Genomic DNA, 26533 nt, shown 5'->3' on the forward strand with positions numbered 1-26533 from the left:
CGCACACCCCGAGGTGCGCTGCGGCGAGGAGCCGCGCATCATCCCGCGCGTGCTGGCCATGCGCCAGTCCTGGTCCAAGTCCGGCCGCGAGAAGCTGCGGCTGGACGAGGCGGGCGTGACGGACGAGGTGCTGGACGCCGCCATGCAGGCCTTCATCCTGGAGGTGATCGCCAAGCACGGCGAGCCAGCGCGCGTGCTGTGCAACAAGGACCCCTTCACGCTCAAGTCCTCCGTCTACCTGTCGCGCCTCTTCCCCAACTCCAAGTTCCTCCTGATGGTGCGGGACGGCCGCGCGTCCGTGCACTCCATGATCACGCGCAAGGTCACCATCGCGGGCTTCGACCTCAGCAGCTACCGGGACTGCCTGACCAAGTGGAACAAGGCCATCGAGGTGATGTACTCCCAGTGCATGGAGGTGGGCAGGGACAAGTGCCTGCCCGTGTACTACGAGCAGCTGGTGCTGCACCCGCGCCGCTCCCTCCAGCTCATCCTGGACTTCCTGGGCATCGCCTGGAGCGACGCCGTGCTGCACCACGAAGACCTCATCGGCAAGCCGGGCGGCGTCTCCCTGTCCAAGTGAGTGCAGCCCCGGGAAGGTGGCTCTGCCTCTTCTGAGCTGTGTGGCCTTGGGCAAGTCTCTGCACCTCCCTGAGCCTCAGCCCCTCTGTTATAATGGGGGGAGATCTGGCTAAGAGCAGAGCCTGGCCCTGGATCTCCCACCTCGTAGCTCTGACATTGACTAGGTTGCCCTTGCTCTCAGCCCTTTTCATTCTCAAAAAAGAAAAAGAAAAAAAGGAGGTGTGGGGGACAATCACTCTTTTTTCCCAGGAGAATCAGCAAACTTTATTGTGCTTTGTACTGGGGCACTAGAGGAAAAGGCCAGGCACGGTAAGGACACAGATTCTAGAACCAGGCTGTCTGGGTTCAAACCCCAGCTCTGCCACCTCCTAGCTGTGTGACCTTGGAAAGTGACTCAACCTCTCTGCGCTTCTGTTCACTCACCTGTAACAGGGGAGTATCATCTGTCTTGCAGCCACCTGTGAGCATGTGATAGGTTAAGACACGTTGGGTACTGTCATGAGCCTCACTGTCACTACCATTCAGTGAGTGCCTGCGATGTGTCAACATCACATGAAGCCCCCAACAGGCCTGGTCTCCTTTGATCCCCATGGGCAGGATTTGGGAACTGCCCTGGTCCCCGTCTATGTGGATGGCAGAGAGAAGTCACAGGCCCGAGGGCACACAGCCAGCGACCCTGGGCTGGGATGGAACCCAGGTCTGCTGGCTGGTCCCTGCTGGCTCTGTCCCCACTGCTCTAGGGTCTGGAGCCGAGCTTGCAGCAGCTTCTCAGATGCAGCGGGTGACCGTGAGCCAGGGCTCCGCTGGTTGGAGCAGGGCTGGGATTTTGTAGGTGATGGGATAAAAAGATCAGATCGCCACAGGAGTACTGTTTATTGTAGAAAATCAGGAATATGCAACAAACAGAAAGGGCTTCCTGTGTCTGTTGGTCCTTTTTAGGGCAGACAACTGGAATCCTGTTGAACACGTTCTTCTTTTCTGCTTATATATGGGACCACTTACCCATGGCACCCAGAACTCTGCTGTGCCATTATTTTGAATGGCTGAGTAATATTCCACTATAGATGACATGCTCTGTGTAAAATCCCCTATTGTTGGGTACTTGGTTAGTCCCAGTCTTATTGATGTTATCAAGTATCATTCCCATTCATGTTCTGGGATGTATCTGAGTTAGTTCCGTGCTCTGAAGTCCTGCAGACATGAAGGTCGAAGCAAACGCCATGTGCGTATTTGTGGTCTCTGGCATCCTGGTTGATGAGGTTTAGGTGGAGGTCCAGAGGCCAAAGGAAGGTTCTTCCCTCTAGCCCACACCCTCACCTTCCTCATCTCTCTCTGCTCCCAGTCCTGCCTTCCTTTTGCTACATCTTTCTGTCCTCTTCCTCACGCCGTCTCTTAGTTGAGGTGGAAGTATCTAGAAATGTGCCTTTGATCCTACGGGTTCCCCACCCCCCATCCCACAAGGCCTTGGAATTGTAACTGGTGAGATCTTTGTGTTCTGATGACTTGGCAGACCTATTGCCAGGAGAGTCAGGAGCATGTAGGAGATAATGGTTGGGTTATTATAAGAGCAAAAAATTGAGAACAACCTGAGTGTTCATCTTCAAGGGAGGGGGCAGAATAAGCTGTGGCTTGTTCCGACTGTGGAATGCTACTTAGCCAGTAAAAAGAATGAAGCATCAGGTGAAAAATAAGTTGTAGAGCAATGCATATGCATTGGTCATTTCTATTTTAAAAACAGCAAACAAAAATCATAACTTTCCCCTGTGTGTCAGAGAGAGCTAACCTGTATCGATAACCATATACTCTATTAAGAACTAACTTCGTATCAATTAATTTATTCTTCAGAATAGCGCAGTGAGGTGCATACTATTATTATTCCCATTTATGAATGAGGAAATGGAGACTCAGAGAGGTGCGATAACTCTGCCAATGCCACACAGCCATTTTTGATACAGCTGACATTTGAACCATAAGTCTGTCCCTGAGCCAGCTCTTAACCACTCTATTTAAAAGTTCAGAGAAAGAATTGAAAGGGTGTGCTCCAAATAGCGAAGACTAGCACCAGTATGAGGCTCTGACTGGGGGCATTTTTAGCTTTACCTTTAGTGTTCGATCTTTTTTTTATTATTATTATTATTTTTTATTTAAGGGAAAAAATACGCATGTTAGTCACAGACATAAACATTAATTTTTAAAAGTCGTAGAAAGGCTGGGGATGCATCTCGGTAGTGCTTGCAGAGCATGTGTAAGGCCTCAGGGTTCAACTCTCAGCATTGCAAAAACAAACAAATAAATAAATAAATAGATGTTAGAGAGATCAAGGAAGCAGGATTTATGCACCAAAGGTATGCACTGCTATTTTCTTCCGCCTCCCGCCACACGCCCTGCCCGTTGCACAGAGAGGTGTGAGGCCACGGGTCTGCAGGCTCGCAGTCGAGGGGGCAGAGGTGGCTGTGAGCCCGGCCCTCTCACCCTTTCCTGCTCCCCAGAGTGGCCGAGCAGGGCGCCTGCCCCTGCCCTGACCAGACTGTCCTCCCCCAGGATCGAGCGGTCCACGGACCAGGTCATCAAGCCTGTGAACCTGGAAGCGCTCTCCAAGTGGACCGGCCACATTCCCCGGGACGTGGTGAGGGACATGGCCCGGATCGCCCCTATGCTGGCCCGGCTGGGCTATGACCCGTATGCAAACCCACCCAACTACGGCGACCCCGACCCTATCGTCATCAACAACACGCAGCGGGTGAGTGTGCTGGTGGAGACGGCTCCCAGGCTTCCGCAGGAGTGGGGGCGCCAGTCCCCTGAGGAGGCACTTCTCTCGTGATTCCTGAGCTCTGGCTTGTTTCTGTCTAGGGACGTGGTGAATTCATGACTGCTTGTATTTCCATTTTTGCTTGGGCTGCAGGGAAGCTCAGAACCAACCAGTAAAGCCAAGCGCTGTGGCACCATCTTGTGATCCTAGTGACTGGGGAGGCTGAGGCAGGAGGATTGCAAGTCCAAGGCCAGCCTCAGCAACTTAGCAAGATCTTGTCTCTAAATAAAAAAAAGTGGGGGGCTCAGGGTGTGGTCAGTGGTTAAGCACCCCTGGGCTCAATCCCTGGTACCAAAACTACAACAGCAACAAAAACCCCAAATGGGAGCCCTTCTCCCATCCTGCAGCTGAGAGCTGACGCAGTTGTGTGCTGGTTGCCTCTCATTTCTCCACTTCCTCGCCCTTCCCTTCCTGTTTCCCGGCTGTTTGTGTAGCACGTCAAGTCTTTGTTGAGTGGGCATAAACAGATAAACTACAGGTCCCTTTATTGTCCCGTAAGGTCTAATGTTGATTTCTCAACACATGAGTTTACAGCTACTTGAATTCCTTTTTTTCTTTTTCCTTTTCTGTTTTTTTTTTTCTTTTTTCTTTTTTTTTTTGGCAGTGCTGGGGATTTAACCGAGGACCTTGCACTTACTTGCTCTACTGCAAACCACCCTTTTTAAAATTTTATATTGATTGAGTCTCACTTAGTTGCCCAGGCTGGCCTTGAACTCCTGGGCTCTAGCAATCCTCCTGCCTCAGCCTCCCAAGTAGCTGGGACTATAGGTGCACCCCACTCCCAGCTTGCACTAAGAGTCTTCTTCAGTGTCTCGGTTCTTGCTAATCTCTCCCCCCCCCCGCCCCTCTTCTTTTCCCCTTTGGTCACCGGCGATTGAACTCAGGGGCCACTCAACCCACCAAGGCCACAGTCAAAGTCCCCCAGCCCCTTTTTTCAATGTTTTTCATGTTAGATGACAGGGTCTCGCTGAGTTGCTCAGGGGCCTTCCTAAGTTGCTGAGGCTGGCCTGCAACTTTCGATCCTCCTGCCTCAGCCTCCCAAGCCTCTGGGATTGCAGGGCGTGCGCCATCACACCTGGCTTAATTTCTGTTTTCAACAAGGAGCAGTTTACTAACACTGATTCTCTAGACTTTCTGCTCTTGAAATCCAAAGTATAAACCCATCTGTNAAAAAAAAAAAAAAAAAAAAAAAAAAGCTGGGGATGTGGCTCAGTGGTTAAGTGTCCCAGGGTTCAATCTCCAGTTCCCAAAAAAAAAAAAAAAGGTGGCTCCTGGCTTGGGCCTGACTGTGCGACACAAAGGCTAGACTTTGTGTATTTTATTAGATATAAATAATTCTCATGAGCACTGGTGGCTAGGATCCGCTCTTTGGAGCTTTTCTGTTTTTATAAAATAGAAGATGTCCCAGGATTTCTTGCACAGAGGTTGCTTCCTTGGGGGTCTACAAGTCCCAGCAAGGGCCAGACACCCAGCTGTATCCATCTATTTATTTATTTATTTATTTATTTATTTATTTATTTATTTATTTATTTTAGCTGTAGGTGGTCACGATACCTTCACTTATTTACTATTTACTTTCTGTGGTGCTGAGGATGGCACCCAGGGCCTCACACGTGCTAGGCGAGCGCTGTACCACTGAGCCCCAGCCCCAGCTGTTCTTCACGGTGGTCTTGTCTCTGAAGTCCCCTCATGAACAGCGGCGTGTGAGCGAGCGCGCTGCAGATGGCCGGGTCCTGGTGAGGAAAGGCCCAGTGCTGATAAGATCGTCTGGCCCTGATGCTGTCCTTCATAGCCACCGGCAGCCACGGGCTCTGATGGGTCCTGTGGCCTGAGACTCGTCGGAATTGAGGGGTGCTGTAGGCACAAAGTCCACACTGGAGTTTGAAGTCTTGGGACAAAAGAAAGGCTGTGAGCGCCCTCACTGACTCATTCTGTATAGAGCACGTCATATTTTCAATACACCGGGTTAAATAAAAGGTGTTATTAGCAGTAGTTCCCCGGTCTCATTGTATGTTTTAACCTGATAAATCCCAAGTGTTCAATTCTGCGAGCACAATGAATATTCAAATGGGATCTTTTTTTCTTTTCTTTTTCTTTTTGATACTGGGGATTGAACCCAGGGTCACTTAACCACTGAGCCCCCTCCCCAGCCCTTTTTGTATTTTACTTAGAGACAGGGTCTCGCTGAGTTGCTCAGGGCCTTCCTAAGTTGCTGAGGCTGGCCTGCAACTTTCGATCCTCCTGCCTCAGCCTCCCAAGCCTCTGGGATTGCAGGCGTGCGCCATCACACCTGGCTTAATTTCTGTTTTCAACAAGGAGCAGTTTACTAACACTGATCTCTAGACTTTCTGCTCTTGAAATCCAAAGTATAAACCCATCTGTGGGGCTCCTAGGGTGTGCGAATTCCTTCTCCCCAACTTCACTTGATTTTGCAAAACATTTTCAGAAAAACTCAGAGATCCAGTGAACGTAGCCAGCCTGTACTGCATGGTAGACTCTCACCACTGGATATGGTGCATTTTTATTGTTTTCTTGTTATGAATATTTCTTGATTGATTTTTTTATTTAAAATAACTTTTTTTGTAGTTGTTGAAGGACAGCATGCCTTTATTTTATTTATTTTTACGTGGTACTGAGGGTTGAACCCAGTGCTTCATGCATGCTAGGCAAGCGCTCTTTAACTTAACTACGGCCCCAGCCCTTATTGACTTTTATTTTGTTTTTTTAATTTTTTATTACTATTTAATTAGACTTCATTTAAACCCTACCCATGTCTTCATGTACTTTTCCATACACATGTTCTACCTCATGACAAAAAAATCAACTGTCAAGACATTAAACTGTACCCCATAAGTACACATTATTATTATATGCCAATTAAAATAGGATGGGCTGGGGGTGCAGCTCAGACGTGGAGTGCTTACCTAGCATGCACCAGGCCCAGGGTTCGGTCCTTGGTGCTGCAAAATACATGCATACATAAAATGAGGTGCCATTTTGCCATAGTTTTAATTATTGACTGAGTTATAAAGAAGAATATGGCGATGATCTTGAAATACAGACCCCCTGTGCTTCCTAGAAGTGGGGACTGGAGCAGGAGGAAGCATTAGCTCCTCTGGGGTCTCTTTAAAAGGTGAAAGCCTTTGCCAGTTGTGATGGTGTGCACCTGTAATCCCAGCAGCTCGGGAGGCTGAGGCAGGAGGATTGAAAGTTCGAGGCTAGCCTCAGCAACTTAGCAAATCCCTAAGTAACTCAGCAAGATCTTTTCTCTAAGTGAAATACAAAAAAAAAAAAAAAAAGCTGGGGATGTGGCTCAGTGGTTAAGTGTCCCAGGGTTCAATCTCCAGTTCCCTAAAAAAAAAAAAAGGTGGCTCCTNNCACCGCGCCCAGCTTCATACGTGGTGTCAGGGTCCCCATAAGGAGTATACTTGATGCTCCAGCTAAGGTTTTTCAGGTTCTAGGTCTGAGATGAAATGGGCTCCCGTGGCCACTAGGGAACTGCTGCCATCCCAGGTACTCGGGAGGCAGAGGTGGGAGGACAAGGTCAGGGGCAGCCTCGGCAACTCAGCAAGACCTTGCCTCAAAATAAAAAGGAGGGGAGATGGGGCTCAGTGGGAGAGCTCCCCGGGTTCAGCCCAGAACTAAAAAAAATAATAATAAAAAAGGGCTGGGGATGGGGCTCAGTGGTTACGCACCCCTGGGTTCAATCCCTGGTATCCAAAAAAAAAAAAAATAGCTCCCCGGGTCACTCCTAGCCACTTTGTTCGGGGTGACTCTGGGGGCTCCTTGTGTCCTTGTTTGTGTTGGCTGTTACTGGGTATCATCTGTAGTGCCACCTCGGCACGGGAAGTTCCCTGAGAACAAGAATCTCAATCCTCTGGCTAATGTTGTGCCTCCAGTGCTTGGGATATGAGGAGCTCAGTAAATGTCAGTTGGATGGACAGGTGGATGGATGGATAGGTGGATGGACGGACGGACAGGTGGTGGGTGGGGAGAGGAGGGGGGAGGAGGAGGAATAGAGGGAAGGGCACATTGATTGGTGGGTGGGTGGATGGGGAAGATGGGTGAGGGCAGATGGAGGGATGGGCCCGACTGTGCCCCTTGGTCATTTCCACCGTGGTGACATTGCTTTTCTCTCCCTAGGTCTTGAAAGGGGACTACAAAACACCAGCCAATCTGAAGGGATATTTTCAGGTTAGAAACCCTGGGGCCACCCCGAGTTCTGTTTTCCCGGCTGGGCCACTAGCTTGTGTGTGCCCGTGGACACGTCCCTACTCCTCGCTGAAGGTCTCCCCATCACAAACTCGGGTGGGGACGGGTGGGCGGAGGGGCTGATGCAGCTGGGGCCCGACGCACCCCCGCCACCCTCACCGCGCCGTGAGGGCCGTGGAGGGCCTGTGGGGACCTGCTGTGGCACGTCCCTCTCATCTGATTGAAGGCAGCGGTTCCAGACAGCGTGGGGGGGATTTTCCTCCATGCCCCCCCAAAGAGAGAGAGAGAGAGGTGTGCGAGGGTCGTACAATGCATGTGTCTGTGCAAATGGAGATGCGCCCACTCCTGCGTCCCTGCATGTCCCTGTGACGGTCTCCCAGGCGTCCCTGGCATATCCGCAGGGGTGGTCCTTGCTTTATGTCTCTGTGGGAAGGGATGGGCCTCAGCACACAGCAGGGACAGCCCTTTACCACTGGAGCTGCTGTTCTGGTGTGGCAGTGCCACCTCTTTGACACCTATTAACTCCGTCTCCCCAGGTGTGGCTTGTGTCACCCAGAGCAGCTTAGAGACCCGGTGGGGTTGAAAGGGCTTTCCCCTGTCCACACGCGCTATCCCACGTGTTCCAACTGTCGTGAAGTTGTTTAAAAACACACACTGCACGCGTGTTTGACACAGAGCTTCTGTGATCTCAACACCACAAACATGGATGATATCCAGGGTGGAAAGTGTCGCTGGTGGGTGACGTTTCGCCCACCACCGATCACTTCATGACGTGAGCCTCGCAGGCCAGCTCAGAAATCCTGGGAAGTCTCAGTTCCGAGTCCCCAAGGGACCTCTCAAATCTTCACATAGTGCAACAAACATAAATCACAGTGTGTTTCTGGAGTTTCGGGTGAAAATGTCAGATGCCTAAGTATCTTGCATAAGGAAAGTAAAACAAAGATTTGGGTTGTACTCAAAACAAAGGCGTCTTGATAGTCACTAATGGCGCCTTCCTGAGAATTACCAGGCTTATAATTTATTGGTGAAAATACCCGCATTTAAGTGAAGGAGTGTTGCTAAAATTACTAGTTTTAGTTTGTGTGTTTTATTTAATTTGGCAAAATAAAGACTAACCCGCCCTATGGCGGTCCGCTTTAATTATCTAATGAATGAGGGCTGAGCGCCTGGGGGGGAGCCACAGCCTGAGCACTTCCCAGATATTTGGGGAGCGGGTCCTGCAGGCTCCCTGAGGGTCACAGATCTGAACTTGCCACTGTGAGTAGTGTGGCCAGAACTAGCGAGCACTATGTACTGTTCCTTTCAACCCAAATGATGAAGCGAGCCTGGCACTGGGGCTCACGCCTGTCATCCCAGCAGCTTGGGAGGCTGAGGCAGGAGGACACGAGTTCAAAGCCAGCCTCAGCAACTTAGGGAGGCCCTAAGCAACTCAGCAAGACCCTGTCTCAAAATAAAAAATAAATAAAACTAGGCTGGGGAAGTGGCTCAGTGGTTAAGCAACCCTGAGTTCAATCCCTGCTACCTAAAAGTAAAAAAATAAAAATGAAGCAAGAACAAGGAATGGAAACAGACGTGGGGGGTCACCCACCACCTGAAACTCTCCCCACTGCTGCAGATGCTTTAGCAGATGGCCCTCTGTTTGCTCAAGCAAATGAGTTGCAGTTCTATTGTGTGAGCCGAGCGTGGCCATCTTCAGGTCCCCATCTATTGAGTTGTACTCTGACCATCTGGGACAGCTGCGCAATGTTCTCTGTAATGCACGAGCCAAAACCTCTTAGCTGTTTCCTTAAGATCGTCCCCAGTTCCTGCGGCATCCCCATGAGGTCCGTGCACACCATGCCTCTGCTTTCCCCCTGCACCCCACCCCGTGCCTCCAGACCCCCCTGGTGTTGCCTGCCATCTGTGGGGCATCTGTGGGGCGAGGGGTCCATCCCATCATCTACTCAGAATTCACTTTTAAGGAGTAGCGTGGGGGTGGAAGGGTGTGGTATTTTACAAACTCTTGAGGAACACTTATAACATTTTACAAAACTGGGTGGGTGTCCAGTCCCCTGCAGCGTCGCCGAGCGGGCCCAAGGCAGCTGGCAGAGCTGGGACTGGTTTGGGTTGCTATTAGGAGAAGATAGGAAGGGTCCAACCCCTGCTCTCTGGCCTGGCCTCCCCCGTTGTCCCCACGCCATCCAGGGCGTTGCAGAAGCTGGAAGGAGTCAGGGCCGCTGTATGTTGGTGGCGGGTGATGCCGTCCACACAGCCCTGGGTGCTTCCACGCCTGCTGTCAGTCACCAACCAGGAATCCCCAATCCTGTCACTCGGGTGGGTAGGGCGATTCCCATACCTAGGCTTCGTGATGAAGTCACTGGCCCTCGGTGGTGAACTTGGCCTCCAGCCCCTCTGACCTCCCGGGAGCCTGGGGATCAGCTCAGAACTCCAGCCCTCTCCTCCTGCTGGGTCTTTCTGGCGACCACCCTCGAAGCCGGTTAGGGCCGCAGCCACCAGGGCACTCGTTATACAGGAGATCCCAAGGAGGGTGGGAGCTGTGTGACCAGAACAGGGACAAAGACCTACCTACCACCCCCAGATCAGATGTCGCCTGGTGAAGCCCCTTCCTGAGCCCCACGCCCTGTGGTGTTACCTGGGTTGGTCTTTATATATGTGTGTCTGAGGGACTCTGCCCCCTGCTAGAGGGGACCCTCCACTCCGTGAGAACAGCCCCTGGCACCTAGTGGGTGTGCGGGGATTAATTGAGAGCCTGTGTGTGTGTGTGTGTGTGTGTGTGAGACTAGTGATGCTGCAGGGTGGGCCTCACGCCACCGGCCACCTGGTGACCCCTTCCCACCTGCTGTCTTCCCCCAGGTGAACCAGAACAGCACTTCTTCCCACCTGGGAAGCTCGTGATTTCCAGGTAGGCCTGCCCACTTCCCCGGGCTCCAAGGCTTCTCCACTCAGGAGCCACCATCCCCTGGGAGCAGTGTCCACCAAGGTGGGCTGACCCAGCCCCCTCCAGGTTTCCATGGTGACAGGCTGGGGAGCTATTTATAGAAGGGAGGCTTAGTCTCCTAGCTCTGGATCAGGGATGGGGGAGGGAGGCATCCATGCTGAACCAGCCCTGGGAGGGTTCTTCCAGCCCTGGGGAGCGGGTAGGAGGGACCAGCCTGCCGAGTCCATAACCGGCATCCGGGTTTGGCCCAAAGCAATTAATGATCTAATAATAGTCACAAGCAGTTCCATTCTAAAATAACACCCAAGGCATTGGGCCAGGTATGTCTTTGTGTTCCTCATTTAATCCTCAGTGGCCCTGGGAGGCAGGGGACACAATTCTACCATTTTTACCAAGGAGAAAAACCCAAACACAGAGAGGGCCTTTGAGGTACCCAAGGCCACACGGCCACCAAATGGCAGAATTCGCCCTGAAGTCATCTCCCCCAGTGTGTGCTTTAGTTTGTGATTTTCAGGGCATGGTTACCCTTCCTTGTTTTGCTAAGGGGCAGGGAAAGGGATTTTGAGCTTGGAAACCCCAGTTTATGAGAACACCAGGAGTAACTTCTCTAGGCCTCCAATTCTCATATCTGGAGAGTAGGGACTCATCAGTGTCCACCTCTGAGGGACAGGGAAGCTGGCCCAGGTGGGAAGGCTCAGAACTGTAAAAGCTGTGGACCCTCGCCATGAACTTGGGACGGGAGTCCAGGCTCCAGCAAGTGAGCTGGCCTCCCGACATGCCCCCGCCCCCAGCATCCCCAATGTGGCTTAAGGAAAGCAAGGGGGACCCCACAGAGAACTCAGGACCAATTTGTACTTTTCCTTTTTTTTTTTTTTCACAGCTTTGGGCAAGTGCTTTACCACTGAGCTACACCCCCTCCCGCCCTCCCTGTCATTTTAATTTTACTAATCTTATCCTACTTTTAAATAATCAGAATATTTATTAGTGTGTCTCTAAGTCTGCTTTACACCATCCTGCCCGGCTGGGGACACTGGGGCTCTGTCCTCCTCAGAGGTCCCATCTTGAGTTGTGCTAAGATCCCAGAGTTTAACTCGACAGAGAAGAACCTGCCCGTTGAAAACTGCTCCCCTCCCTGCCTTCCCAACTCGAGGCCTCTTTGCTGACTTCCTGTGGATTTGTTAGCAGAATCCTGGACCTTTTTTACGAAACCGGGTTTATATACGTGGTGCAGTAGCTAATCCCAGGCCGAGTTCACCTTGAACAAATGCTCATCATTCCCTGGCCTCTATCCCCAAATCACTGCCATTTGGTCTTTATAATTAAGAAAAGTGGCCAGGCGTGGTGGCCCACACCTGTAATCCTAGTCACTCCCAAGGCTGAGGCAGGAGGATCATAAGTTCAAGGCCAGCCTCAGCAACTGAGCGAGGCCCTGAGCAACTCAACAAGACCCTGTCTCTAAATAAAATACAAAAAGGGCTGGGGATGGGGCTCAGGGGTTAAGCGTCCGTGGGTTCAATCCCTGGTTCCAAATAAATAAATAAGTGGATCTTGGAGGTCAGGTGGGTGCAGGTTGACATGCGGGTGAGAACCCAAGGAATGTTCTCAAATCCTCTCCTGCCATCTGGGATGCATGTATAAACCTTGCACTCTGACGCCATGGAGGAGGACCACACCTCTCACAGTCGCACGTGTAAATATAAAACCTGTGTTTCAGGCTGTGACTCTGGGCTCAACGCAGTCTTCCCTTTCAGATCTCTGCCAATGGCTTTGTTGCCGAGAAAAGAAGAAGCCGCATTCGAGTGGAAATCGGACCCTAATCTAAGCATATTGCTTGCTATTAATCACCAAAACAGGACTGCCAGGGAGGAATGTATTGCATATGTTTGCAAAAACAGAAGCTTTTGACACTGTCCCTTGACACTCTCTGGACGTCACAGAGCCAAGAGTGTGGATGTGCTCTGGCTTTTGGAATTTAGGTATTTTATATTTTTCCCTGTTTTTTTTTAATGGATCTGCTGTCCTCCTCTGTCATTTGCAGAACTGCCTCGGTGGCTTTGTTTTTTGGGACAAGATCTACAACCTGTGCCTCTTCCTTTTCACCCTTACTTTGAATTTCAAAAAATCTATTTAAGAATTTAATATATGAGGCTTTCTTTGATTTCTCTCCCACTTCTACTCCGTTTAACAGAGAAAAAGAATTATTTGAATAAAGTGATCAGAGTCTCATTCGTCAATGCCGTACTTCACCAAGTGAACAGATTTCTGTGCCTGCGTTGAGTTGTCACATAGATGGGTGACAAGCAGAAGCCGGAGAACATGTCCATACAAGGGACAGCTGAACACCCTGTGTCAGGCTAGTGGTTTGCTGGGACTCAGAGGAACTGTCGTATTCTTGGTGGTTGGGTGAGATACCAGAGAAAAACCAGGTCAGGGAAAAGCCACACAGAGCAGAGGCCAGGCTATTTCTCTCTGCCCTGCGGAGTCTTTTTTGGTACCTGGGATTGAACTTAGGGGCACTCGACCACGGAGCCCCATCCCCACATCCCCAGCCCTAGTTTGTACTTCATTTAGAGACAGGGTCTCACTGAGCTGCTTAGGGCCTTGCTGTGGCCGAGGCTGGCTTTGAACTTGAGATCCTCCTGCCTCAGCCTCCTGAGCCTCTGGGATTCCCTGCGCAGTCTTAATAGACCACCTGCTCGATTGTCCCTGTAAGGATGCGTGACAACAGAGATGAAGCATTGCCGGCCAGGGAGCTCACCTGGATAGGGACAGAGGAGAGTGCTGAAAACATGAGGTCAGGGAATAATTCCATAAAATGGGCCCACTGTGCTGACCCCCACCTCCTTTCTTTTCCAAGAAGCAATTTACCCGTAGCCCTGCCTGGCCAAGCAGACAGGACATGTCACATTCCTTAGCAAACTGCCTTTTATCTTCAGGAGAAGTGCAGACCCAAAATAACAATAAGAGGAACCCAGGTGACCCTGACGGGGGAGAACTTTGTAACCCCTTTTCAAGGACCAAATCCTGAAACTCAGGGCGATAAGGATAATCCCTCCTATAACCGCAAAATCTACAAAATCCTATGGTTAAGAATCCAACCAGAAGCTGGACGCAGTGGCCCACGCCCGTCATCCCAGCAACTCAGGAGGGTGAGGCAGGAGGATGGCAGGTTCGAGGCCAGCCTCCGCAGTTTTACAAGGCTGTTAGCAACCCATTGAAACCTGTCTCAGAATAAAAAGGGCTGGGGATGTTGATCCGTGGTCAGGCACCCTTGGGGTTAATCCCTGGTACAAAAAAGAAAAAAAAAATCCAATTAGAACCAGTCAGCATGGGCCAGAGTGACCTAGATTTGTCATGGCAGAAGGGACTTGAAAGTCTGATGTCATCTTGCTGTCACTCAGAAACAAAAGGTGGGCCAGGGTGGGACTCTGGAAACTTCTCTGGGGTCCCCAATAAAACTGGGGTGCAGGAGGGGCACGCTGTCCCTGCCCACTCTGAGAGGACCCACTCTGTCACCTGAGGGTGTCCCACCTGTTTCCTGTCCCTTCAGCCCACTGTGCCCGTCACTCTGAGCCACATGTCTGGGATCTTTCTGACCGTGAGAATTGGGCTCTGGCTCACGCTCCCCCCTTTCCCAGAAGGCCCGGCTGTGACGTCCTGGGCCCCGAGGGCTGTGCTTCCTGCTGGGTTGAAACACTACGGTGCCACAAGGAGCCCAGTGCTGGGGACGGTGGGCGAGGCCCCCTTGATTTCTGCCAGAAGGGCGTGCACCCGACGGAGCTTGGTGAGCGAGGGCTCCTGGGCGGCGTGCGACCTGCGCTCACCTGTCCAAGCCCAGAGGATGAACCAAAAGACCCCAGGAAGAGGAAAGAGCAAGGCTCTAATGACGGCCTGGCAAGATCAGGTGTGGTGTCAGGGACCCCCAGTTTGGGGACAGCCGGTGTTTTATCCTGTAAAGAGCAAGATCCCCCCGTCCCTCCTTGGCTGAGAACTCTGGGGTGCACGATCTTCCCCATCATCATCGAGGTGTTGCTGGCACAGATATCCACAAGGGACCCATCTCTGAGTCGAGCAAGGTTTGTTGACAGAGAATCTCCCCAGGCCGCCCTCTGCAAGGGGCAGCAGCCTGCCGGGAAAACCTCTTAACTGTCCAAACTATCCAGTCACGTACAGTGGAGTGGTTAAAAAGTAACCCATCTGCTCCTGTGACTGTTACTTGTCTGCCTTTGGTGGTTTCGGTAGTTAGGAAAGGTCATGCCTGGGCGGGCAGGTGCTGCTTTTCAAAGTGGAGTTACTTTGGCCTGAGAACCTAACACTGGGTTATTTAAAGAAATATACCTTTAGCCTGCGCGGTGGTGCACACCTAGGATCCCAGCAGCTGGGGAGGCTGAGGCAGGAAGATCACGAGTTCTAAAGCCAGCCTCAGCCACAGCGAGGCCCTAAGCAGCTCAGTGAGACCCTGTCTCTAAATAAAATACAGAACAGGGCTGGGGACGGGGCTCAGTGGTCGAGGGCCCCGAGTTCAATCCCCGGTACCAAAGAAAGAAAAAAATATATACCTATAGTTGTCCCCACTTCTGTTGGTTCTCTTGCAGCGGGAAAGTCTCCCTGTGGATCCGGGCCTTTGGCACACACACAGTTTATCTCTGTTGGCCAGGTGGCCGCTTCCTTCTGGCCTCCTGTCTATCCAGGGCTGTGGATTTTCACTCTCTGGTGTTAACTGCTGGCAGCTGTTGATTCTGCTCCCCTCCCCAGGCCTCTCCCATCCCAAGTCGCTCAGCATTTCAAGCTGAGCACTGCCTTGTGCAATGGGCCCAGGGCCTTCCACTCCTCACAGGAGGCAGCCCCCTGCTTTGATCTCTAAGAGGGACAGCCCTGCCCTTTGCCCTGACAGGAGGAGCCCATTAGCTAATTTTAAAATTGGGGTGGGCTGGGGACATCATGCTTAGTGAAGGAGGACAATCCCAGATCACCAGAGGCCCGATGCTCTCTCTGATGTGGGGATGCTGACACACAGTAATGGGGAGGGAAGAATAGGAGTTCATTGTCTAGACAAAGGGGCGTGAAGAGGAGGGAGAGGGAGGGAATAGGAAAGACCAGGGAGTGAATTGGACAGAACTTTCCTATGTGCACATGATGACAAGCAGTGTCACTCTGCATCATGTCCAACCAGGGGAATAAGAAGTTGTACTCCACGTGTGCATAGTGTGTCAACATACATTCTGCTGTCACACAGCTAAGAAGAACGAATTTTAAAAACTGGGATGGGTACAGGGAAGGACTAGAGTTAAAAATGGCTACAATTGGATGTTTATATCCCAATTAAGGCTGAATACTATTACTATATTATCATCATCATCATCATTATCATCATTATTATTGTTTTTGGTACCAAGGATTAAACTCAGGGGCCCTCGACCCCCGAGCCCTATCCCCAGCCCTATTTCATATTTTATTTAGAGACAGGGTCTCACTGAGCTGCTTAGGGCCTCGTGGTTGCTGAGGCTGGCTTTGAACTCATGATCCTCCTGCCTCAGCCTCCCAAGCCGCTGAGATCACATGCGAGGCCCACTGCGCCCAGCCTAAATACTATGTTATGAAAATGACCCACCTGGACTTTATTTCCTCAGATGGCCCCCCCCCCCCCCGCCCTGCCTCCCCCACGGCTTTTCTTTTTATACCTTTCGGCCTCCTTCTTGTTCTCGGCCCTCAGTGTTGCCATCTATCCCAGATGTATTAACTTTCCAAGGTGGAAACCGCCGTGGTAATGAGTTGTCCCCGTTGAGCAGTTTTTGTGGCCATCCAGGTAAGCGGGAGCACTCGGTCAGGGTATTTTGGATGAACTTGTCCTCTTGAGCTGGAGGTGATGAAGGCAGACTCTGGAAGGGGGGTCAGAGCAGCAGTTCATAGTGAAAGAAAGCACGGGAAAGAAGCACCCGTGGGTCTGTGACCGGAGCTCGGCCTTGTCCCTGATGCCAAGCAATGCCGGTTTAATGATGAGGCCATGGTTTGAGAAAAAGGAAAAGCTTGTTTTATTGCTTTGCTAGCAAAGGAGAATCACAGGGGACTCCTGTCCCTGAGGCTGTGATTGTGCCCATTGGGAGGAACGGGGGATTTTAAAGGAAGTCTTCCAGGGTTGCATTCCAGGTGTGCTCTGGTAAGGGGTCCCAGGGCACCCTGATGGGGTGTTGGGATTCACATGTTAATTTGGGAGATATTCACTTCCTAGATCCTCTGGCAGACGTCTTCCTGTGCAGCACTAATAACTCTCCATCATCTTGTTCCCTGCCCCCAGGTTGGTGGGGGGGAGAGGGAGAAAAGGAAAAGGAAAACGTGTCCCTTTTGAAAATAAGCCCCAGATGGCCAGTGCAGTGGTGCACGCCTGTAATCCCAGAGGCTCGGGAGGCTGAGGCAGGAGGATTGCAAGTGCAAAGCCAGCCTCACAAAAGTGAGGCCCTAAGCAACTCGGAGACTCTGTCTCTAAATAAAACAAAAAACAGAGCTGGGGACGGGGCTCAGTGGTCGAGGGCCTCTGGGTTCAAACCCCAATACCAGAAAAAGAAAAAAAAAATCCTCAGAGCTATATTCAAAAGGTGAAGTGGGCCCCTGTTGCAGGTCTCAGGTTGAGGCAGAACATACTTGTGACTGGCAGAGCTTTTTGTGATATTTATCGGGCACTCCTGTGTAAAAACTCTTTCTTTATGGCCTGACAGTTTTACTGACTTTCAGGAAGACTGACACAAATGTGCATCTCAGGTAGAAGGGCCACTGTCTTGTCTTGCAAATGTCCATGTATCGCTGCATTTTGGTCAAACTCCCTTGCCAAGTGTTGGAGTCCAAATTGGTCAAAAGGGACCCTTTTTCTGTCTCCTGTTAGAGTCAGCTGAGATTTGTTAGGGATCACTCTTGAGAACTTTTTATAACAACAACAACAAAAATTTACCTTCTGAACACAACTTAAAGTGTTTCATTTCTGAATCTGATCTTTGCCCCCTTTAAAATATCACTGTACCAAGGTCTCCACGTGTTGTCTCCTGAGTCCATCTGAACATCAGTCCACGACACAACGCTACACCAGAAACATGATCAGAGAGGCTGAGACAGGTCTTCCCTCCTGTGGATAAGGTGGCAGAACGTTTTCACGTCCACATTGTCAGTTTAACCCTTTGAACAATTTAGTCTCTCCTTACCACCTTCCAAAAATACACTTGAATTCCCATCCCAGTGTAAAGAGTCACACAAAATTTCATATATGACAATAAGTCAATAAGACAACAGGTGACCTTTATCCAGGTATAAAACATTCAGTGATGTGAATAAATGCAAATCAAATTTGTTATTTTTGTAGAAACCTGAAGGAGACTAATGGTACAGAGAATATTCTTTTGGAGAATACCAACTTGGAAAAGTGCTCTCCCGAGGTTTGCATTTTAAAATCCTCGTATACTTGAACATGAATGCATCTAGTATACAAAGAAGCCAGTAGTAGTTAGTATCACAATTACACAGATGTCCTACTCACTCAGGTTGGCTTTTTTTTTCTTTTTTCTTTCTTTCTTTTTCTTTTTTTTTTTTTTGGTTGTCAGTGGGCCTTGTATTTTACTTATTTCTATGTGGTGCTGAGGATTGAACCCAGGGCCTAGCACATGCTAGGCGAGCACTCCACTGCTGAGCCACAACCCCAGCCCTCAGTTTAACTTTTAAAGTGAATTTAGAATCCATAGTCTAAGGTGACAATAATCTCAGGTCTGCTGCATGGGTTAGCAGTCCTAGCGAAAAACAAAAGAGAGACTTCAATCTCTTATGCATTTAGGAAAGACTGTTAGTGATCAGAAATAGACTTAGTGAAAGCAAACAGATATGACAGGTCTTCAAAGGGCGGTGTGGCCCTTCCATGATAGATGCTATACATAAAAGAGAGCACTTATTGGTTATCTTGCAGGTAAACTCATATAGACATTCATTTAGCAAACTTTTGCATAACATCTAGACAAAGCTTATACAAAACTAGTTTTCAGATGTAGACATAATATCTAATTACAAATATTTAGGGTGTCAACTATATTGTTATAGCTTAAATAACAGTTCTTCTTTTAACCAGTTAAGAAACCATTTAAAAGGTTTAAAAACAAGTAGAACCCTAATTCCTTTAAGATTAGTTTCTCTGCTAGGTGTGGTCACACACACCTGTAATCCCAGTGGCTTGGGAGGCTGAGGCAGGAGGATGGCAAGTTCAAAGCCAGCCTCACCAATGTTGTGAGGCCGTAGGCAATGTAACGAATGAGACCTTGTCTCAAAATAAAAAATAAAAAGGGATGGAGATTTGGTCAATGGTTAAGTGCCCCCGGGACCAAAAAACAAAACAAAACAAAAAACCAGACTTAGCTCCCTAAGTATAAGACCTAACAGACACAAGAAAATTATCTTTTTTTTTTTTTTTTCTTTTTCTTACCAGGGGTTGAACCCGGGGACGCCGACTCTCGGTGGTTGTCTCTCAACCAGTTCAGCAGCACCTCACACCCTCAGCACAGAAGTGGGGTTGCTTGGAAAGCCAGGCCTGCCCAAGGGAGCTGGAGAGACGGTTGCTCCTGGGTCCCACCTAGGGTGCCAGATTAGTTCCCAAAAGCTCAGTTCTTGTCCCTGATGCCAATGCAATAATGAGGACACTGCGTTTAGAAAAAGGAAAAAGAAGCTTTATTGCTTTGCTAATGGAGGAGAAGTACAGGGGCTCCTGTCCCAGAGGCTGTGATTCTGCCAGTCAAGGGTGGGGGGGTTAAAGAGGTGACTCAAAGGCTACATTCCACTGTTCTGTGGGGGATGGTAATTCACATGTTAATTTAGGAGATGATCATTTCTGAGATCTGGCGCCAACCTAGTATCTGAATTGCTTCCTTTGTCTGGTGTGTGCTGAAGGACAGATAACTCTGCCCAGGATGGGGAAGAAAGGTAACCCTGTTTAACCCAAGATTAGGGAGAGACGGAGATAGAGAGGAGATGAGAGAGGAAGAGAAAGAATATGTCTATCTAAGAATAAGTCGCAGAACCAACCTGGGTGCCCTTCAACAGATGAATGAATAAAGAAAATGTGGTACATATACACAATGGAATATTACTCAGCCTTAAAGAAGAATGAAATTATGGCCTTTGCTGGCAAATGGATGGAGCTGGAGACTCTCATGCTAAGTGAAATAAGCCAATCCCAAAGAACCAAAGGCTGAACATTTCCTCTGATATGCGGATGCAAGTTCCCAACAAGGGGGTGGGGGCTAGTGAAGAATAGAGGTGCTTTGGATTAGGTGGAGGGGAAGGAAGGGAGGGGAGTGGAATGGGGGTAGGAAGAATAGGAGAACCAATGGGACACTGTTGCCCTTTGTGCGTATATGAGTACACAACCCGTGCGATTCTACATCATGTACAACCAGAAGAATGAGAAGTCCGTTTACATATGATGTGCCAAAGTGCATTCTACTGTCCTGTCCAACTTATCAGAACAAATTAAAAAAAAAAATCACAGTGGCAGAGCGGCAAGGGCTCTATTCAAAACATAAGAGCACTGACTCAGTTCCAGAGGTCACACCTTTTAGAAGAATTCCAGCCACGGAGACACAGGAAACAATCATAGAACTGCCCCCCCCCAGGGGAAAACATTAACAGCGGAAGCAGAGGGAGAAGCAGGAGAGAAAGCTACAGACTCTGTGTCCAGCCCCTGTGTGGTGGGACAGGGACTTGTCCCCTGAAAAAGCCAGTCTCGGAATCCACTCATGGTTCATTGTCCTTGATTTGGTCTGAAAATATTTTTCTTCTTTTTTTTTGGGGGGGGGGTACCAGGGATTGAACTCAGGGGCCCTCAACCACTGAGCCACACCCCCAGCCCTATTTTGTGTTTTATTCAGAGACAGGGTCTCACTGAGCTGCTTAATGTCTCACTGTTGATGAGGCTGGCCTTGAACTTAAGATCCTCCTGCCTCAGCCTCCCGATCTGCTGGGATGACAGGTGTGCACCACTGTGCCCAGTGCTGAAAAGATTTTTTGATTCACAGCAGTACATGAATGCATTATTACGAAGCAACCAGAAAACGTATAGTGAGAAGCCAAGAGGTCCCATTTGTACTTCCTCTCAACATCCCCTTCCTTTCCTAATGCTGCCCCTTTCCTGTTTGGAACACAGTATTCCAGATTGTTCATACACATTTCCATGCCTAGAAATATAGTCCCCCACGGCCCCATGGCCCACGGTCCACATCTGCAATTCAACCAAGTGGGATCAGGAACATTTGGGAAAAAGTTGCATCTGTGCTGAGCGTGTTCAGACTTCCTCACTTGTCACTCTTCCCTAAACAGTACAGTTTAACAGCTGTGTAGACGGCACTCACTCTGGGTAGGGTTCTAAGTCATCTAGAGATGAGTTAAAGTGTGGGGGAGAGGGGGCTTTAGCTCAGTGGTGGAGCGCTTGCCTAGCATGTACAAGTTCACTCCCAACGCTGCCCTGGGTTTAATCCCCAGCATTGCCAAAACACTTTAAAAAGGTAAAGTGTATGGGGAGACATGCTTAGGCTATAGGTGATTGCTACACCATTTTATATATGAGACTTGAACATGTGCAGATTTTGGTTATGGGTGGTGGGTATCCTGGAATCAATCCCCCTGGATACTCAGGGATGACTATTTATATTTAAATATATAATCTTTTTGGGGGGGGGTACCGGGGATTGAACTCAGGGGCCCTTGACCACTGAGCCCCATCCCCAGCCCTGTTTTGTGTTTTATTTAGAGACAGGGTCTCACTGAGTGGCTTAGGGCCTCGCTGTTGCTGAGGCTGGCTTTGATCCTCCTGCCTCAGCCTCCAGGGTTGCTGGGGTGACAGGCGTGCACCACCACAGCTTATGCTGACTTTTTTGACAGACTCCACCTATGTACCCTGATTTGGACAGAAATTTGACAACACTGTGAAATTGGAGCCTGTCCTAGAACTTTCCTTGGTGGTTCCTTAGGGCAATGAGTCAGCCGTCCTGGACCCTCCACTGTCCAGCCTGGGTACTGGGCACCGTCTGTTCTGATTCCTTAACCTGCCATAGGTGGAGACATGCACTCTGCACTTCACTTGGGGGCTATAATTATATATGACTAGCTTTGGTGTCAGAGAAAATGAGGGTCATGCCCTGGCCATGCGGTTTCCCTGTGGGGTGACCCTGGGCACGCTGTGCCTTGCTGTGTGGGTTAGACCCATACGCTAAGCTGTTGTATAGAAGGGATCCCAGCGTTTGCAGACTTGGGTACCCAGGGGGGTCTGGACCCACCCAGTTCCTCCCATGGGAAGGTTGGATGACTTCTTCAACCCTGGCTTTCCTCTTCTGAAAATGGAGACATGCAGATGAGGATTGTGCTGTCCTCACAGGGGGGTTATAAGAAATTGAGAAGGAGGTCACCAAGTCGTCAGGTTTTCCCCTGCGGTGACCAGAGGACTGAGGGGAACAATCACAGAAAAGGAAAAGTGTATTTGGGGCTCACAGACTCAGTCCAAAGACAGCTGGCTTCCTTCCATTCCTCTGGGATTCCAGTGGGCAGGACATCTTGGTGGAAATTGGAGAAAGGGGGAGAGAGGGAGAGGGAGAGAGAGAGAGAGAGAGAGAGAGAGAGAAGGGGGAGAGAGAAAAGAAGAAGGAGGAGGGGGGAGGGAAGGAGGGAGGGGGAGAGCGTGCTCCCTTCGCAGATACCGCAGGGGTCAGGATCCTCCTGATACTGAACACTGACCAAGGCCACGCCCCGGTGACCGCCCCCGCCACCGCCTGCAGCTCCGCCCAGCTAGTCCGCTCGAGGGCGTCACAGCCCCATCATTTCACCTCTTGCATTGTCTCACACTGAGTTTTTGGGGACACCTCCATCCAAACCGTCACAGGCAGGCGAGTCCAGGTGAGGGAAGCTCAGGACTGGAGGCTGCGGCACCCGAGGACAGCTCTGTCGCTGGCCGCTCTCCGGATTCTCTGGCCATCCTGAAGGAAGGGTGGGCTGCCATCCCATCCACGCCCAACCTTCAGGGTGCCGCGCATCCACCGGGGGCTGCCAGCTGCCGGCACAGCCCGTGGCTGGGGGACTGTCTGCTGCACATTTGCCAAATGAAGCCACCGCCGGCCTCGAGGCTCACAGTGGCCGACCTCCGGAGCCGGGCGCTGACAACTTCCATCAAAACACAACAAAGAGAACCAGCTCTCTTCCTGTAGGCCCGACCTCCAGGGTAAGGGGGACCTGGGCCGAGTAAGGACTCAGGAAGATCCTGATCCCTGCTGACCACGAGCAGAGGACCTTCCTGGTTCCCCTCCTCCGACTGCACCAGGGCTGCCCTTTGTTAAATCGCTCAGTTCTGGGATTAACCAGAGCGAGCTGGACGGGTCCCCAGGCAGATGTTGGCGGGGACTCTACCATCTGGAGGCTTCCTCACTCTCCTCTGGAGCCTGGGCTGGGATGGCTGGAGCATCTGGAAGCTCCCTGGGCATCTCGTCCCTGAACCTCTTTGCATGGTACCTTGGGCTTCCTTAGAGTGAGGGGGGCCAGGGAAGTCGGGCTCCTCCCGTGGGCTCGGCTCCTCCCATAGCAAATGTTACAAGAGGTCAGGAGCAGGGGAGCTTAAAGGGTATGCCAGGAACTGGCACCGTGGCACTTCTACCTCGGTTTTCCACATAGCCAAGGAGCCCTCCTGCAATCAAGGAGAGACAGACTGAAGTGGGTAGTAAGGTCATCTCGCAGAGTAGATGTGGTGTGGAGGACACTCGTGCAGCCACCTTTACAACATACCATCGGCCTCGGCGGAGATCCCAGAAGAGATGGGCCTCACCTGCAGATTCTCAAATGACTTTCAGACCTCCAGAAACACTGATGCTCGGGAGTGTTCCCATTCTTCCTCAGGGGTACAAAATGAGAACACACATTTCCTTACCGCCAGGATTTCACTTACCTCCAGGGATTCTAAGCCCTTCACAGGCAAGGGCACCAACAACCCCAGCTTCTTGGAGGGTTTCCCCAACCTCTGACTCCTCCTACCAATGGGGGTGTTCCAGCCTTCCCTCACCCCAAATTTGGGTCTGGAATCATGTGGACACCTCTTACCCTTCATCCTTAAGTCTGTCTCATTCACTGTTCTGAGCTCTGCTCAGAATAATAAACCACAAGAGTTCTCTCCCACCTGGTGGAAGCCCCTGGCTCATCCGCCAGGCCCTCCTCCGTCTTGAGGCCTTCCTCAAGTCTGGATCATGCTGATATATATATTTTTTGGTACCTGGGATTGACCCCAGGGACACTTAACCACTGAGCCACATCCTCATTCCATTTTTGATTCTTACTTAGAGACAGGATCTCACTAAGTTGCTTAGGGCCTCGCTGAGTTGCTGAGGCTGGCTTTGAAGTTGCCATCCTCCTGTCTCAGCCTCCTGAGCCGCTGGGATTACAGTTTGGATTATTCAGATTTTACCTCATTTGTAACAAGCTATTTTTCCCCCTCAACAGATTGTTTATTAATTTATTTTGAAATGATTATTGACTCATATGAAGTTGCAAAACTAGTGCAGAGAGTTCCATGGATCCTTCACCCAGATACGTCACGTGGACATCTCACACAGCTGTAATACTAGGAAACCGACGTTGGTACAATACCATAAACCACAAACTTTTATTTACTTTCACCATGTTTTACACGCAGTCCTTTGTGTGTGTTGATGTAGGTCCAAGCCGTGCATTCAGGGTTTTGGATCCTTCTTTAGCAGCAGAACCATCTCAGCCCCTTTCACACCCTTACAGAAAGTCACATGGAAAAGCAGCTATTCCCTCTTTCTGGGATTTTTTTTTTTAATAGTCCAAGAGATTGAACCCAGGAGTCCTTAACCACTGAGCCCCAGCCCCAGCCCCTTTTTGAATTTTAGTTTGAGTCAGGGTCTCACTAAGTTGCTGAGGCTGGCCTTGAACTTGTGATCCTCCTGCCTCAGCCTCCCGAGTGGCTGGGATGACAGGCATGGGCCATCACACCCGGAAAGCAGTGGATGACTTTTCTCTGCACCAAGCACCAGGTACGTCTCTCCGAAGCACTTTATTCAGGTTTTGTGTTTATTTTCCTGCTGGTTGATTCAAGTTGTTCTTACTCTCTAGGCTAGAAACCCAGGAGAGTGGGAAGCATTTTTTAAAATTGCCCCACTTATCCCCACTGACAGCCACCTCCAGCCATCACAGGTGTGGCAGCTGGCTTCCAGCATGGCGCCCAGTGAAGCTGCTTCCTGGTATCCGTGCCCCCCACTGGGACGTTTTCCTTCCTGTACTCATCAGGACAGGCAGCAGACTAAAGAGAGGACTCTGGTTACATCTGAATTCCAGATAAGAGGATGGGTAATTTTTAGTATTTTTCAAGGTTGAATGATACATAATCAAAAATAGTATTCATTTAACCTGAAATTCACAACTGTATTTTTATTAGCTAAACCTGGCGCCCCTAAGAAGGGCTATGTAATCAATAGGAAATTGCAGAGATGACCACGTGTGACTTCTGAGATTAGGTCATAAAGGACCTCAGGAGGTTCCGGGGCAGGGAACTGAGACCTGTGGATGATTCAGCCCCTGTGGAACCTTCAGATGAGTGCAACCCCAGGAGGGACGAGGCTGAGTCAGAAGCACCCAGCTCAGCCACTCCCCACTTCCTGCCCAAAGTGGCGTGAGGTGTTTTCTGTTGTTTCAAGGTGCTAAGTTTGGAGGTCACTGTGACATTGTGGTAGACAATGGCTAGGTACTTGTTCGATATTGTTAATGAGCTGGGTGCAGTGTTGCGCACCTATAACCCCAGGGGCTCCGTAGGTTGAGGCTGGAGGATGGCAAGTTCAAAGCCAGCCTCAGCCACAGTGAGGCTCTAAGCAACTCAGTGAGACCCTGTCTCTAAATAAAATAAAGGGCTCAGTGATTAAGGAGCCTGATACCAAATATAAAAAATAATGTTAATGAATAAGTGAAACGTATGCTCTTGCGGGATGCTTGCTTTATCGATAATGTCCGAGATCTGGGGAAACTTGTGTCCCAGCTTTCTATATAAGGACAGAGTCTTCACAAGTTCTTGAAATATAAGTAGAAACCATCTGCAAGGAGCACTTAGAGGGAAATCAAATTTGTAATCTCAGCCAATCTGGGTTTTCAGTTCTGCCAAGTTCAGGACACCATATATATTTTTGTGACAAACTTCAAAATAAGAATGAGCCATGTGCAACTGCATAATGTCACTGTCCTAGAAAAAGTACATGTGCTAGACTTTAAATATATCAGCTTGGAAACGCCACTTAAGGATTGTTTCTATGGTATCAACCTATTTAAAGTTGTAACTGAGCAAAGCTTTTTTATTTCCCCCAAATTTTTTTTGGAGGCCATGTGGAAACTGCAGTGTTCCATAGGCTGCATAGGGGAGTGGTCAGCATGTGGATAGAGACAGGGTAAAGGAAACCGTCTTTGAAGGTTGAGGAACTGAAGACACAGTGATGTACACAGGGCGTTTGCGCTTGTGACCGTGAATGCCCACCAATCACTTTAAGGTTGGCTCAGATAGGTCCATCTGGGCGGGGTGGTGCATCGCTGTTATCCTAGCGGTTCCGGAGGCTGAGGCAGGAGGAGTTCAAAGCCAGTCTCAGCAACAGTGAGGCACTAAGCAGCCCAGTGAGACCCTGTCTCTCAATAAAATTTAAAATAGGGCTGGTGATGTGGCTCAGTGGGTGAGCGTCCTGGGTTCAATCCCTGGTACACCTCCCCCACACTGAAAAAAAAAAAAAGAATTAAGTGAATTAAGCCAGGGAAAGTGATCAGAAGAGACCCCAGCAAAGAACCAGTAGGTCAGCCTCAGTGACTTCTGCCCTGCTCTGCCCTGTGCTGTGGCATTTAATTATTTGAATTATTTAATTATTTCAATGCCACATATGACATTCAGTTGTCACATCTCTGTAGTCTCCTTCAGTCTGGAGCAGTTCCAGGTCTTCCCTTGA

General features: G+C 50.0%; 1 protein-coding gene and 2 long non-coding RNA genes across 3 annotated transcripts in view; all 3 read left to right on the forward strand.

The window, feature by feature from the left end:
• Positions 1-12764, forward strand: part of Tpst2 (tyrosylprotein sulfotransferase 2) — a 42975-nt gene extending 30211 nt beyond the window's left edge. The window contains exons 4-8 of the mRNA XM_015500229.2: positions 2-576; positions 3121-3319; positions 7532-7582; positions 10454-10502; positions 12290-12764. Coding sequence (XP_015355715.2) covers positions 2-576; positions 3121-3319; positions 7532-7582; positions 10454-10495 — 867 coding nt within the window. The 3' untranslated portion in view covers positions 10496-10502; positions 12290-12764. The remainder of the gene's footprint in view (position 1; positions 577-3120; positions 3320-7531; positions 7583-10453; positions 10503-12289) is intronic.
• A 4258-nt stretch (positions 12765-17022) lies between these two features.
• Positions 17023-19637, forward strand: LOC125611110. Its single transcript, XR_007341236.1, has 2 exons — positions 17023-17959; positions 18994-19637. It is a non-coding gene; the product is annotated as an uncharacterized LOC125611110 (long non-coding RNA).
• A 2592-nt stretch (positions 19638-22229) lies between these two features.
• Positions 22230-25457, forward strand: LOC125611111. The gene is made up of 2 exons (XR_007341237.1): positions 22230-24592; positions 24672-25457. It is a non-coding gene; the product is annotated as an uncharacterized LOC125611111 (long non-coding RNA).
• The last annotated feature ends 1076 nt before the right edge of the window (positions 25458-26533 follow it).

The sequence above is a fragment of the Marmota marmota genome, unplaced genomic scaffold (genome assembly GCF_001458135.2).
Source record: "Marmota marmota marmota unplaced genomic scaffold, marMar, whole genome shotgun sequence".
Taxonomy (NCBI): Eukaryota; Metazoa; Chordata; class Mammalia; order Rodentia; family Sciuridae; genus Marmota; species Marmota marmota.